Source organism: Fistularia commersonii, chromosome 27 (genome assembly GCF_037954325.1).
Source record: "Fistularia commersonii isolate RoL2024-O1a breed Wild chromosome 27, RoL_Fcom_v1.0, whole genome shotgun sequence".
NCBI lineage: Eukaryota > Metazoa > Chordata > Actinopteri > Syngnathiformes > Fistulariidae > Fistularia > Fistularia commersonii.
In genome coordinates this window covers 6,341,449-6,356,529 of record NC_141310.1, presented here as the reverse complement: position 1 = coordinate 6,356,529, position 15,081 = coordinate 6,341,449, and the positions used below count along the sequence as shown (strand labels likewise).

At 39.3% G+C, this 15,081-nt stretch overlaps 1 protein-coding gene across 1 annotated transcript; it reads right to left on the bottom strand.

The window, feature by feature from the left end:
* Window positions 1-6,308: 6,308 nt before the first annotated feature.
* Window positions 6,309-14,724, bottom strand: rhoua (ras homolog family member Ua). The gene is made up of 4 exons (XM_086174458.1): window positions 14,161-14,724; window positions 13,660-13,718; window positions 11,841-12,029; window positions 6,309-10,571 (listed from the first exon to the last, which is right to left on the bottom strand). The coding sequence occupies exons 1-4, from the start codon at window positions 14,435-14,437 to the stop codon at window positions 10,287-10,289; spliced, it is 810 nt and encodes a 269-aa protein (XP_086030584.1). The 5' UTR covers window positions 14,438-14,724; the 3' UTR covers window positions 6,309-10,286.
* Window positions 14,725-15,081: the final 357 nt, after the last annotated feature.

Sequence of the window (15,081 nt, the reverse complement as noted above, 5' to 3'; positions counted from 1 at the left end):
CTACCCTCTGTGGCTAAAGATGACAACAGGAGTGACAAGAGTGAATGTAACTGTAAATGTGTGGTAATGGCAACTTAACCATGAAGTTTCTTAACAATATTCTAAAAGTGATAAAGCCTCCAATACAGTGTTATTTCATAAAACATGAGATTACATTGGTGTGTAGAAATTCTGAAGAAAAGAAAAAAAAATCAGATGTTGCTCTGTGCATATATGTATTTTTCCAGGGAAAGCGCTGCATTTCCACTGCCGCATGCATTGATGGCACTGTCAAGTGTTTTGTGTCAAATCTGACAGGGACTTGCTCTTACAGTTGCGAAAACACAGAAACAAGAATGAATCATACAACATGCTCATTACCAAAATAGACCCATCTTACTTTAGAAACACTGTCAAAATGTCCTTTAAAGACCTTGTGACCTTCTAAAGGTCATATTCCCGTCATGCACCCTGGATCATCTTGTGACTGGATTAAACAATACAACAATCAGCAGCAGTGCTATGTTCTATATGCATTACTTCATATTGGAACAACCATTCACTCACTAGTTCGGGGCAATTTTCCCAATTTTTTTCCTTTCCTTAACCTGCATGTTTTTGGACTGTGGGAGGAAACATGAGAACCTGGAGGAAACCCATCCAGACACGGGGAGATTGTGCAAAATCCAAACAGAAATGTCCCCTTGTCGGACTCAAACCAGAGTCCTTCATGCTGTGCCACAGTGCCGCCCCACTTTCAAACAGCCAACATAAAATTCTTAAAGCCCATATGTCAAGCCTTGTGGGTTTGTCAAATGATGATTTACCCAGTGGTAATTAACATCTTGCATCTTAATCTGATTACATATTGCATCTTGCTCTGATTATATCTAACAAGTTTGGTGTTTAGAATGAAGTGCATCTTAGGTCAAGCAGTATGAAACTGCTAATTTGAGATCAACACGTAGTTTGTGATTATCAAATCTGCTTTCAACTCACCCATGAAAAAAGAAAGAAAAAAGTGTTTTCGGTGATCATTCTCTCTCATGACTCACTGAGCCCATATCCTGTGAAAGTGACTCCCTGAATCATCATATTCTCCCATTCACTGACCCTGCTTTACCAGATAAACATTTCCATACATTTGTCCCTTGAAAACACAAACAAATTTCTCCCAACATCATTATATTTGGAAACATTTTATTGAGAAACTTCAGTTCAATACTTTGCCTCTCTTTCTGTCTCACTCTCTAACTATCTCACACACACACACACACACACACACACACACACACACACACACACACAGCACAAAAGGTCTGGCCATGAGCCCAGTCACTGAGATTTTTGTGTGTGTGTGTGGGTATTGTTGTGAGGACAACAGTCACACTGTGGGGACTTGAACGCACCTCACTTAGGGGGTGAACTGTAAGATCAGATACTGTAAATCATGAAATTTTAGAGTGAACTCTGAGGTAAGCATGAGATTAAAAGTGTAAACTACAGGAAATTAATGTTGGTCTAGTGCACGTTGTCTGAAGTGATGAGGGCATAGCTGTGTGTGCGTGTGTGTGTGTGTCAGCTTGTTACATCTGGTTTGAGAGGCTAGGTTCTCCCACCTCTCGATATCAGTTACTAATCCCATTTTGTGTGTAATCCTGTTTGAACCCGACACAACACATATGACCGATTGCACTTCTGTTTCGGAGACACTGAAAATATTGAGTAATCTGTTCAAGAACTGAAGTATAAACTTTGAACTGTGGCAGCTTGTTTGACCAGAAGCAGCAATGGATACCTCTGTTTGTTTTTGGAAATTAGGTAAAGAAAGAAGATTACAGGATTTATAAAGATAAATGATAAAATAACAATATGACAGAGGTGTAGTGACCTACTTTGGACTTGTGCAACATTCATAATGGGTTCCAGTGTCTGTTCCTTTAAGACCTTGGGGTCAGGGGTTAGCGCATGTGATTTTTGGTAGACACTGGGATTGTCATTAAGCTGAGCTGGCTACATTCGGAGGATTCACAGTGCAGGGGTGCTGTGGAGGAAATGAACAACCTCATGACTGAGTGGGTCATCGTGCTGTCTTGTCTTCCTTTCAGTCACGCTCTAAAAAAGGTCAAATGGGCAACTTTATGTCAATTTTCAGGATAGTTGTGTTACATTTGACTTGGTAACCAGGACTTTCCCTTGTACGAGAGTATTTTCACAGTAGAAGAAGTAGTACTTTAATGTATCTGAATACTCCATCCACCATTAAAGGCTAAATATTAATATAAAATCAGATACGGTTATTTACAGTTAACTCATGACTCAAACTCGTGATTGCATCATGAAGTATATTTTAAAAATTGCAACACGGTTATTATGTCAGTTTTTTAACCCAACCTTCACTTGTCCCAAACATGTTTTCATACTGCTCACATTCCTTGTGAAATAACGATTATTTTCATGTACAGAGATGTGGGCAGGATGTGAAATGGCAGTAATTCTTGACTCTGGCCATGATGTACGTGGTATTATCTGCAGTATTGCACTAATGTAAACATAGCGGTCAGCTGCTGTTAGCAGTCAACAGAAGAGATGTGTAGGGGGAGAAGTGGAAGGGTTCAAATTGTATGCGTCACACTGTCTCACAACAGTGGAAATCCCACATGGCTCAGTGAACTTTGAGCACACATCCACACCAAAGATATTGCTTTGTTGCCCACCTGCAGAAAAGTAGTGCAAAAAAAGAGAGCATGATGAGCAGTAGGGAGAGTGTGTGTGTGTGTGTGTGTGTGTGTGTGTGTGTGTGTGTGTGTGTGTGTGTGTGTGTGAGAGAGAGAGAGAGAGACAGGGCAATACTGAAAAATAAAGAGTGATAAGGAAAGGAGGGGAAAGAGGAGGAATGTGTATGAAAAAGCCAAGTTGAATCTGAATTGATAAAGACTATTTAGAACATAGTTTTGCTTGTTCGATAAAGATTCCAGGAGTTTCTGTCGACCTCCTTAGTTTGCTCTGTGCATTGTATGTGTGTCTTTATCATGGGATTGTCAATACTGTACATTTTTAAAGGTACTGAACTTTTAGATGTACTGTTGGTGTTGTTTCCGGTTTCTAACGAGGCACCAGAACCTCTAACCCCTCCAACAGTTGAGAAAAGCCATATTCATTGGCTAACATCTGGCTTTTGTCTGCAATCGAAAATATACTACTTGACCCTGCATTCGGCACTGATCCTTTTCATCTCCATCGGTAACAATAAAAGCACATCACCTCAGCTGACAATCCAAAAATAATATATTGAAAAATGTCTTCAGTATAAAACACATAAAAACTGTTACCTTCTGATCTCAACTTTTTCTAACTCTTGTGATTGGTCAGAGTTATTTTCAATGGGTTTGTGATCTAAAATAAGCCACACTGAGGGAGAGATATTAACAGATACAGGGTGGGTTTTCCGCTGATTGGCTTTTGGCAACTGGACCAGTTGACTGCCCAACAATACTGGTTTTTTTTGTTTGTTTTTTTTTTACTTATGCTTATATAACCTGTGTATATGCACAAATGACTTTTAAAGACTATAGTACATAAGTGAAAATATTTATCAACACCAAACTTTAGTGTGGTTCACAGTGCAGTATTTTATTCAAACTCCAGTCTTAACACGACAATAACAATTACACAATAATATTTTCTGTCTTAATGACGTAGGGAGTGCATCACATGAAATTGTTAGTCAAGTTTTTCCTCTATTTTGGTCTCTCAGTTTTCTCTCCTCCCCCATCTTCTGCCTTCACTAATATAATTTTCTTCAGCTTCTACTGTGACACACACACACACACACACACACACAGACACAGAGCAGCTGTCATACAGGCAATAATTGGGTGTATAGCTTGTTAGAAATGGAGAGATTTTGTTACATGTCTGCTTGATTAACAGTCTGCACTGATGTCACTCTTTATGTTATGTAACATACACATATATTTGTAGTGCAAGGCTTGTGAGGACCCTCATTGACACAATTCATTCCCGTTTTCTCTGAATACAACTCTAACCCTCACATACAAGTACCTGACTTCAACACTTGGACCTACTCAACCCAAATCCAAATTGTAAGCTGTACCCTGAATTCACACACAGATCTTTAGTTTGCCCTCTGACAGGCCGTCCCAAAGTGAGATTCTTTCTTTCATTGAACGTCCTCTGTCCCAAGATCTAAAAGTCATCCCAGAAACACACGCATACATGGCAATAAAATCATCCTCTGAGTTGGAACACAGCCTCAAACCACATAGCCTGTGTGTGTGCAATTGATTAAGGAATGATACATAACATAATGTGTTTTACATTTTTTTTTTCCTTAGTTTTCTAATTTGTTGATCATATGTGAAAGCCAAGACATTCTTGGCACATAACTGTTTAAATTAGCCTATTTGTGTGACTAAACTACAACACTATTGATGACTGGGCAAAATTAAAAACATATTGTGAAAAAGCAATCGATTCCAGGCCTCTGACAAGTGTATTATTTCAAGCAAGTACAAAATTTAGGCACGATAATGATCTAGAATAATGGCCATACTATAATATAGTCATCTAAGCTTTTTTTTTTTTTTTCTTTTCGGTTCTGTACTTTTTATATAAAGTTCTTCTACTGTACAGAAGTGGAAATCACATTCCTCTAATTTCATTTGACACATCTCAATACATCACAGTGAGATTAACAACCCACTGGCTGAAATATTTAATTCAAGTACTGCGCACTGCCAATATGAGCTTGACGGGGAAAAGAAGGGCTTGAAGTTGAATACCGATCATAACCACAGCTCCATTTATGATCATTACAGTTTGGTAAATAAGCTATGATTTGTATCAGTTTACTATACAGCACTGAGAAAAATGGTAAATTGAGCATTATTTTAAAGACAGTATCTGGAGCTAAGTCAGTCTTCTCCCTACACTTGTGTTGCCAGGTACAGCCAAGTTTGTTTTCCAGACAGAGTTAATTCAGGACATCTTCTGGCACAATGTCTCCGACAAGAACAGAGACTAGCCGCTAACCAAATGTCACATGGCAGCCTTGAAAAAAACACTCTTGCATAACCATGAGAGCCTGGAAGTGGCAAAGTCTGTTTACAGTGATCCAGTTTGAAGTTGGATGACTTTCTGTGGGCATCTTTTTGTGAGATTTTTTTTCATGCTTTCTTTCTGTGCTTGCATGTGAAGCCTTTTTTTTTAGCAATATTTATGTGGGACAAAACCCGGAAGGCCATGGTACTTGTGGGGTCTAAATGACATTGTGGGGCAACGCAGTTGAGCATCTCTATATTAAGTGGCTGTTTGACGTTAAGGCAAGATTTTATGGTTAAAATAAAGTCAGCAATTCAGTTATTATGGTTAATGTTTCAGAATGTAACATGTCAATGTCAAGTCCTCACAAAGACAGTAACACTGATCCATGTGTGTTTGTCTATGCTCCAGACACTGCTCATATCTTCCCTTCACGTCTGATGTGCATCAGCTGAGCCTTTCATGGTGGTTTCATTTGGATATCACAAAGTGAATCGTGCAGTTCAAAAACACAACACGAAGAGACAAGTTTAAACCTTGAAAACTGACGCTGAACCTGAAGGAGGTGGAGAGCACTCCGTTTTTACTAAACACAACTAAGTATTGGACTCAAGGCTGAATAAGTCAGCAGAAACAAATGGGAATAGTTTGGTTGAAGTGCAGGGTTAAATCAAGAGCTGACAGACATTTTGCCTCTTGTTCAATTCAATTCAATGGGCTTCTTCAGTTGTGAAGGACCACCTGCAACCAAATGTAAATGATTATGATCTTTAAACTTCAGTCCAATATAAAGATTAAAAGTATCAAGAGACATATTCCAACAAAGTAAAGTCTGACATAAGCAATCCTGGTAAGACCGTTGAAAGCGTGTCAAACAATCCGTACTTTACTAGAATGAGAAGACTTGGGCCACCTTGGCCACCTGGAAAATTGCTGACCAAAAAAATGAAATTATATTTTGTCAGGGGAGGGAATCATTTGGGGAAATGAAATGACCAGATGAAGTTAATAATAACTGATGCACTGATGGGTGAAATTTGAAAGGAAGCACTGAATCGCTTTACTTTTAAAACTTTTAAAATAAAACCTGCAATGATTCTTCATGATGCATCACAGGTCCAGATAGGAATCATGACAGATTCTGGTATCCTAAAAAGTCTCTTTTGACACACATACACACATGCGCCTGTGCCCACAGTCACATGCACATACAAAAACATGCCAGTTTCATTGTGAGCCTCAAGATCAACAAAACTCAGCAGTTATCAAATCAAATATCCTTTATTTCCCAGGGTATAAAACTTCTGTACAAACATCCTTACCATGCCTGACAGGCTTGGTAAAACTGAGAGGTTAGTGTGCAAATTGCTGCAACACCCTCCTCTCAGTTACAATATTTTCACATGCAAGGTTAATGAAAACACACACCAGCATCTGTCTCTGTTGGAGTTCCTTGTGAGTGACCTCAGGTGTGCTTTGTGGGGGGGAAGAGATCTCAATAAAACAATTCAATCTCAAGAATGTTCCACTATGTTTGTTTCCCCAGGCAGCCCGCTTCTGTTTAGTCTCTCTGGGTTTTTACTGGATATTATTGTCAAATCAACAATTAAGACTGTGTAGGAAGGTCGTGCCGTGGAGGTCACTTTGCATTTTATTATGAAATCAGAAACTCAAGTTTAAATCTGACATCTGCCTGTATCCATACTGATACATTTTCTGTTTTTACATGCAATTTAGGCAAACCTTTGCCACTTTAAAGTTATAAAATACAATGTCCCCTGCACATGAAGTCATCTTCAATCCCCTTTAGCTGAGTGAAAACCCTCTTTGCCACCACTGCAATCATTATGAGGAGGATCCTTGTACATATAGGTCTGGATCTGTCCAAAAACTGAGTCAAACACGTTCTTTGTCACTGCTAGAGACAAAACTTTTTAGCCACCATATCTCTTTGCGCTGTCATCACTTAAAATACCTTACTTGCGATTACCATCTGTTCTACATTACAACTGCATTCAAAACCATTATGTACAAGATATGGACTGTTCCCCGTCAACCACCGACTTAAAAAGGCAGCTCCCAAGGAAAAATTTAGGGTAATGGACCAAACGCCAATAATGTCAAAAGGCAAGCCCTTGTAAAAAACATATAGGATATTGTTCCATTGCTACGTTGATTTCTTGATGTCATGAAAAAATGTCATCAAGCCAGATAGTATCATCCCTATTTCGACGTCTTTGAATAAAATTAAATTGCCATAGTAGATTTATGGTTCGTCAGTTTAACTGCAGGTCTGAATTACATCTGACATTGTTACTTTTCTCTTGAATTAATGAAAGCAAACAAAGAATACAGAAAAAAAACATGGCAGAGGAAGTGCTCGCTATCATAGGGGTGTGTGACCTTTAGCCTACTACATCCACCATGAGCCACTCTGCACACAGATGACAAGACAAGTATCTTATTATGCCTTTTGCTCGGCAAGAAACAATGTATTTGCTATCACGCGTCAAAGATGGATACAGTGGATCCATTCACTCGTATTTGTAACGTCTCTCACTGAAAACTTCCAACAGCTACAATAAAACACTGTCTGCAAACCAGAAGTCACAGCTTTATACAGAGCCCTAAATGTAACCTGGTATCTTTAAAAAATCCTGCTTTTTATCCCTGAGGTTTGATAAGTCTTTGAGACACACTTCAAGACATGTTTCGCAGACTGGTCTGGTAGAAACCACATCTTAGCTCTAAATCTTTACAGTGTTATATATCTGACATATGTTTACACATCGCTGAGGAGAGCTCGTCTATATTTACATAACCTCTCCTCAGTGATAGAGCATGGTGCTGCTGTTTGCATTCATACTGGATGAATTGCATGGTGAGCATTTGCTTTTTTTTTTTATTCTGAAGTTTTTTTTTTCAAATATTAGTTAGTCAGTTAGTTAAGTTTTTAAGTATATATCTTTTTAACTATATTTTTGTGCCTGTCTGGGGAACATATTATTTGAATCCATGTTCTCAAATCATAAACAAAATCATCAAACAAGTAATCTAGCCCAGAGGAGGCAACAAATCTGAAATATATTTTGCCAGTCAGCTTTTAAGAAAAGTCTTTTTTTTCTTGATGTCAAATTAGTTATATCTCCGATATCCAGCTCATTTGACTTTGGGTAAAGAGTTACATCATACATCTGATACCTTCATGTTGTTCTTCACTTTGAGAGAATCACATGACAGGTCACAGATGTGAAACATTTCTAATATTTTATATATAATGCTCCCTGAGAACACCAGGTTTATTTGTTTCTGTTGGCAATGTGAAAAATTGCCTTGCATATAAATGATGGCTGGGCTGCTTTCACATTATTGTACAACAAACCAGCTACACCCTCTTTCCCTAAAAACAAAGAACCATTCAATGTAGGAGCCCGAGAGAAAAAAGATGGTTTGGTTTTGTTCTTCGCTTAGTAACAATGTTCAAAGGAAGGTGTGGCAGCGGAGAAGCGCCTTGTATGTCTCTTATATACTGTATATCTCCTTTACAACATATTATGACCTATTTGAGCCTATGGGCGGCTGATACAGCTGTACAGCTGACAGCAGCTCCCTCTGTGGGGTTGCTCAACCTGAATGATGATGACCAAGAGATTTATCTCTTGATGGAGAGAAACAAACAAATGCAAAGAAACAAACTTGATAAACTTGGCTTCATAACTCTTCAGAAATGGTTTCATTGAAATAGGTATATTTTTTCAAACCTCTGTTTAGATACAGAACTGCATCGAAAAGCCGAGAAAGGCAGGTATCTTTGTTCTCGGTAAGTTTGCTTTTAAACAATTTCTTCTGACAGCATTTGAAAGGGATTCAAACACATAGGTGGAGTATTTAGTTCCTCCTGTGCAGTGCTCACAGTTATAAACGTTCAAATTCTAGGACGATAACACAAACACATTTCAGCACAACTATCTCAAACCCACATATTACTTTTCACAAAAGTGATTATGAATATCCATGTAGGTCTAATTCCTCATGCATGTGAAAGACGTTTTTTCACTACACTTCTAATACGGCCTCTGAAATAAGTTGACTGCGTTTAATGTGATCAGATGCAAAATGCCTGTTGTCCCCAAATTGGACTCAAACCCTTCTAAACAATAGACCAACACAGCTCATATCGATGGTTGTTTTAACCAAACTGCAATTAAAACCTTATGTTCTATTCTCAGAATCAATAATGAAGATTAACTATATCCACATTTTCAAAAGACCACAGAATGGTACTTCACCCAACTTTAAACATATGGATTCTAGCAGTTCAAGACTACTATTTTCATCACTTGTATTTGTGTAACATTGATGTGTGGTAGCTGCAGTGGGTCGCATGAGATATGTGGTAGGTTTATTTTTCCAATGATTTTTGGAAATCTTGCTGCACAGAAAAAAATTGTAAAAAGGCACGAGTGTCATATTATTCTCATGGGAAAAAGACATTAAAACAGATGAGGCTAACCAATGTCTGAGCCTCAAGTTATTTATCTACTGTCTGACTTCACCCTGGGCCAAAATAGGATTCGATCTAATAACTAGTACGGCTCAAAGACAGGGTCTGCCATGATCCACATTGTGACGGTTTATCACAGTTTAGTGACCAGACTCACATTTGTTTGTTTAAGAGAGCAACACAGGACATGGACAGTACAAGCACCTGTAAAAATATAAAAAATAGCCGTACATGTTGACCATCCTTTGACTTTATTATGTTGAAATGTCCAATCAAGTTATTTGGCTAATTCGTCATTTAGGGTGATATTGTTAGTTGCTGTAAATGGTCCTGTTTCAAGATTCTGTTGCATGTAGTCACAAAGTGACTAAAGTATTCACTGTTGACAAAGACAAAAATTCCTTTCCAACTACATCAATCCTGCCTAAACAGATAGCTGTTCTTCTCCTTTGAAGAAAAAAAAAATGTTCCAAACACATTTGTGATCTGTGTGATAAACTCAGCCTCGAAAAGTCCATTATTCTCTGTGAACTAGATAAGTCCTTTAGTTGGTCCAAAATAAAATTCCAGTTACTTCCATTTTACTCCGAATGACGCAATGCAGGAGAGGTCTGGCTCGACATCCACCTCATTTTGGGAAACAGAAAGAGAGTCTAGGCTAAAACCCAAGCCCGGCTTCATTATGATGATAGAGGTCATTATACTGTGGAAGGATGAAAGAGGCTGGTGTGAGCCTGTTCTATGCCACACAGCAGTACCTCTTCCACCATGACTTGGACAAACTCTTCATCTTGTCAGGTGTCTGCCTTTGCTTTTTTCTACGCTTGTGTTTCTTTCTCTTGTGCTTCTTGGAGCTGTAGTTCTGGAGGCTGGCCAATATGGCTGTGTCAAAAACTTCTTTGAGATTTTTTTGCGTCAGGGAAGAGCACTCCATGTAGGCGACTGCTCCAATCTCTGATGCACAGTCCTTGGCCTCTGCCGGGTCTACAGGTCGCTCTCTGTATTTAGCCAGGTCAATCAAAACCTACAGAAAGAAGAAGACTCTGTGTCACATTCTTGCCTAGAAAGTGTAATAGTCTAACTATTCCATGATAAATCCTCTACAGAATGAATTTCAAACCTCACACAAATTTACAGAATTACCTTGGTAAACATGATTTCATTTGACACTCTACACTGACAAAGAATGGGCATAGTAAAAGCATATAGAATTCAAAGTACCGAGAGCAAGTATTGTAAAAGTACTTTACTGAAGATGAGGCTGTGTTAACCCACTTTTCCTCATCATTCAAATTAAATTTGTTATTTGCATGAGATGTCATTAATTTAGCCTGGTTTTCATATGCTTTTAACATTAGTGTAAATAAGTGGCTGTAATCTGATTACAAAGCATATGCCCAGAGGATGTTTAACAAAGACTATGTTAGCTCATCCAACTGACAAATATGTTTGGTTGAAGACAAAGATCACAAAAAAGTTATAAATACAATATTTTCCACTCTGCTACTTTTCTTTTAATCTAGATCATTATTTTATGGGTTACAGATTTTTAGAGATACTAACCATAAAAATGTCTGCTTACTCTCAAATATGATTAGGCTGAATGGAGTTTCTCTTGTGGTTTTCAAAGGGATATATGCATATATGTATATGTGTGTGTGTGTGTGTGTGTGTGTGTGTGTGTGTGTGTGTGTGTGTGTGTGTGTGTGTGTGTGTGTGTGTGTGTGTGTGTATGTGTTTGTGTGCGGTGTGTGTGTGTGATATAAAATATCAGACAGAATGGTTTCTTTCTTCAAGTTATGGTCAGTTACTCAAGATAATTCACATTGTTATTATGAACTGTTTCATGCAGAAACTTACATGCAGAGGGAAAATAGTGTCTCATTAAACTGCTGAGAATAAAGTCTGTGGGTTATCTTAGGTAATAGCAATGGTTAGAGACATTGCTGCAGAGGTGTTATTTTTATTTCTTTTTGCTATTTTGAAAACCGTAAGCAAAAACTGCATTTAATCTCATTGTATTTGAGAAAAAGTAAACATCCCAACTGCTGATCGCTGCAAAATCCAGCAATTCACAACAAGCCAGTCTAAATGGATGAATGGTACTTTGGGGCAAGTTTGTGAGACAGTGCTGGAATGTTACCTTGGTAACATAGAGTTAAGTCAAATGCTGGAATCTCTTCATCACCAGATACATCCTCAAAACCCATTTCCACAATGCAGTAAGCAGTATTAGATAGTGGTCCAAAAATCACTGTGTCAATCATGTGATCTAATGGAAGTAAAGCTTGACCTTGACATCTTCTCGGAGGTCACACTGGGTCCCCACGAGGATGAGCGGAGCGAAGGGCGCATGCCTCCGTATTTCTGGGACCCATTTCTCAGGGACATTTTGGAAAGAGACTGGGCTGACAACGCTGAAGCACAGCAGGAAGACGTCGGCAGTGGTATAACACAGAGGACGCAGCTTGTCAAACTCATCCTGGAGAAGAGGAGAGGCCCATTGTTGAAGACACAGCAAATATTCCAAAACACATCAGAGAAAAGCACATTACTTCTCTTAGGACACTCAAACAATCAAAGGAAATGAAAGGATGGTAGAACACAAACGAAATGACCACAAGGGAAAAGTACAGATAAAGACTCTGGGCTTTGAAAGCAAGACGGTAATGCTTCTTCCTCTTTTGGTAAGTGAAGAAAATGGCCTGCAACTATTTTCTGATGTGTCTAATTTCATTGTTTCTCTTCATTGAACTCTCACTTCCTTATCTATGTTTACTCTAACAACACATCTGAGACAACACTGATACTGAAGAGAATGGGGATTGGTTAAAAATGTCATCTTTGAGAGTTTCTTTCATTCACAAAGCAGACACACACTTGGCACAATGCAACCGTTAAATATCAACATGGATTAATGTTTTGCAGCGCAAGCCATTTTCCGCCGCTTGTGTATCAAACTGTGTCTTGCAGCACCCATGGGATCATGCTCTGTCTGCTGTTCTCATCCAAAAATGACGTACAGTTTACACATGAAAGTAGCACCAATCTGGGTGTGTTTATATGAAGTGCACAATGTGCTTGGTTAGTTTCCTTGTATAGTTTGATTGACGTGGTGTAAATATTAAGTTGAAGCATTCGAGGCTATTTCTAGAGATTTTTTTTCAGACAAAGATCAGCTGCTACTGCAAATATGAGAGGCAATCACATGGTTTTTATGTGACGGAGAAAAAGTCCTAGGAAAGACCTACGAGGCATCTTCAGTTGGTTTCCAGCATCCTATCCATGAAAGAATTCATATTTTTAAAAAGCTATTTATAAATCAAGTCAAGTTTATTTATACACTGCCAAAAAAAAATAGTTTGCCTCAGGGGGTGTAATAATCTGTCCTTGGACCCTAGAGTCCAGAGGGGAAAAAATGCTAATTTAAGGATGTAATAGGAAGAAACTTAAGGAATAGCCTCTGAGAGGAAGATCTCTTTCCCAGGATGGGAAAGAGATGGGAATACATGAACAGAATCACAAAAATTAAATACATATGAAGGAAATCCGCAACATTAGAATATATATATCTAAAACTGGATAAAACTGTACCTTATTCTGTCGAAGTATTAATTGAATAAATCAAGTGCATTAGTTGTATTCTTGTTATATACTATTTTGTGTCCATTTCCTATCACTTTAAATTGTGGGTTTTGTCTGTTTGGGAAACAAAGGTCCTTAAATCCACCCGGTAGGTGGAAAGAAACCGCACACCGTTATGTGGATGTGGGGGTTGCTCATAATCCTCAGGGACCTCTGAATTCACTGCTGATGTAGACACAAACAGTTTACTCGGTCTCCCGCTACTAAAACTAGATTACCAGCTGTAAGATGCGAGTTTCAAAGAACATGAATGTGTTTATGTGGAGACTTAAGAATAACCATGAGAGAGAGAGAGACAAGTGAGGAATAAATAAGATCTTCATAGGCATTCTTTTCAAGAGAAAAACAGGTCTGAAATATTTAAAAAGCTAGATCAATAGATTGATCTCTTCCACTAAACTGTCTATTCTCCACATATACCAGAAATATGAAGTGTGTGTGTTTTTATGATTGATGAAGTTACCTACCTGTCCTGCTGTGTCACAGAGTTGTAGTTTGACTGGAAGTCCGTCCACCAGTACTACAGCTACACACACACACACATAAAAACACAGACATACAGTATGAATATAAACTATGACCCACAGTGTTGCTTCTGAAATATTCACTTCTGATCATTGTGCCCGTCTTTTTGACAAAATATTTATATGAGTGCTATTTAAGTTCCAAACACAGAGCAAAGTACACAAAAATGTCTTTTCTGATCTGAAAATCGACCTGTATCGGTGGATGAGGCAAATGCGTGAAAGAAAGTCCCAAGCAGGTAGCCAAGTATAGCACGTAAAATTCCAAGTTTTGAAAGAGGCAACGATGTGAAAAGTGTTCAATAGTGTTCAAGATGGGGTTAAGAAAGGGCAGTTAATAAAGGGTGTAAAGATACTTGTCTACCTGTCCATTATTGTTCTAAACCAGTAATAAACGATGCCAGGTGAAATCCACCGTGACGGTAAATGGCTGCGATGATTTACCCGAGAAGTTGTCGAAGGCGGTGGGGATGTACTCGGTGGGGTAGCCGTTGGTGGTGTAGCTGACCACCAGGCTGGTCTTCCCCACCGCTCCGTCCCCCACCAGGACGCACTTCACCCGCCTCTCCGCTGGCCCCGAGCCGGAGCGCCGTGTCCTGCCGGAGCCCCCGTCCCGGGTCCGGACCCTCCTCGGCGGGACGGGCGGAGCAGAAGACACGGGACCCGCTTTGTAACCTCCATCGCCCAGCGGATGCATCTGCCACGGAGAGGAGGGGGACATGCAGCTGGAGGAGGTTCAGCGAGGGCCGCTCCTCACACCGCCCATTCCTCCGCTATCTCCCGACCGGTTGACAAATGACTTTTTTTCAATGATTTTTCGTTGTTGTCGTCCGATCCCTTCAGTTTCCATGGATCAATGAGTGATGAGGGTCTGAGCCCCTCCTCGACCCTCTCACTCTAGACTTCCCCATGTTTCCACCCCGTGGTTACTTGTTGAGTCAGAGTCGGTAGCGGAGAGCAGAGAAGCGGTGGCACTGCCCGGCCGTCCGGTCTGCGGCGGTCTCACACACACCCGTCCCAAACTCCCCTTCAAATGACATCACAGTGCGCGTGCGCGTGCACGAGAGAGCCAGAGTGTCCGTGAAAATCCGAGAACTCTAGATTGTTGAAAAAAAAGGGATCTAAAAGAGAAAGAAAAAACCACTAGGCTTGTCCGAAATAACCTTGAAATGATAGATAGATAGATAGATAGATAGATAGATAGATAGATAGATAGATAGATAGATAGATAGATAGATAGATAGATAGATAGATAGATAGATAGATAGATAATATACATTGTTTCATTTTTTTTTTATTGTTATCAAGGTGAGATCTTCCAAAAGGTTAAAATAGAAAAAATTAAACGTATAAGAGAACCGCCAG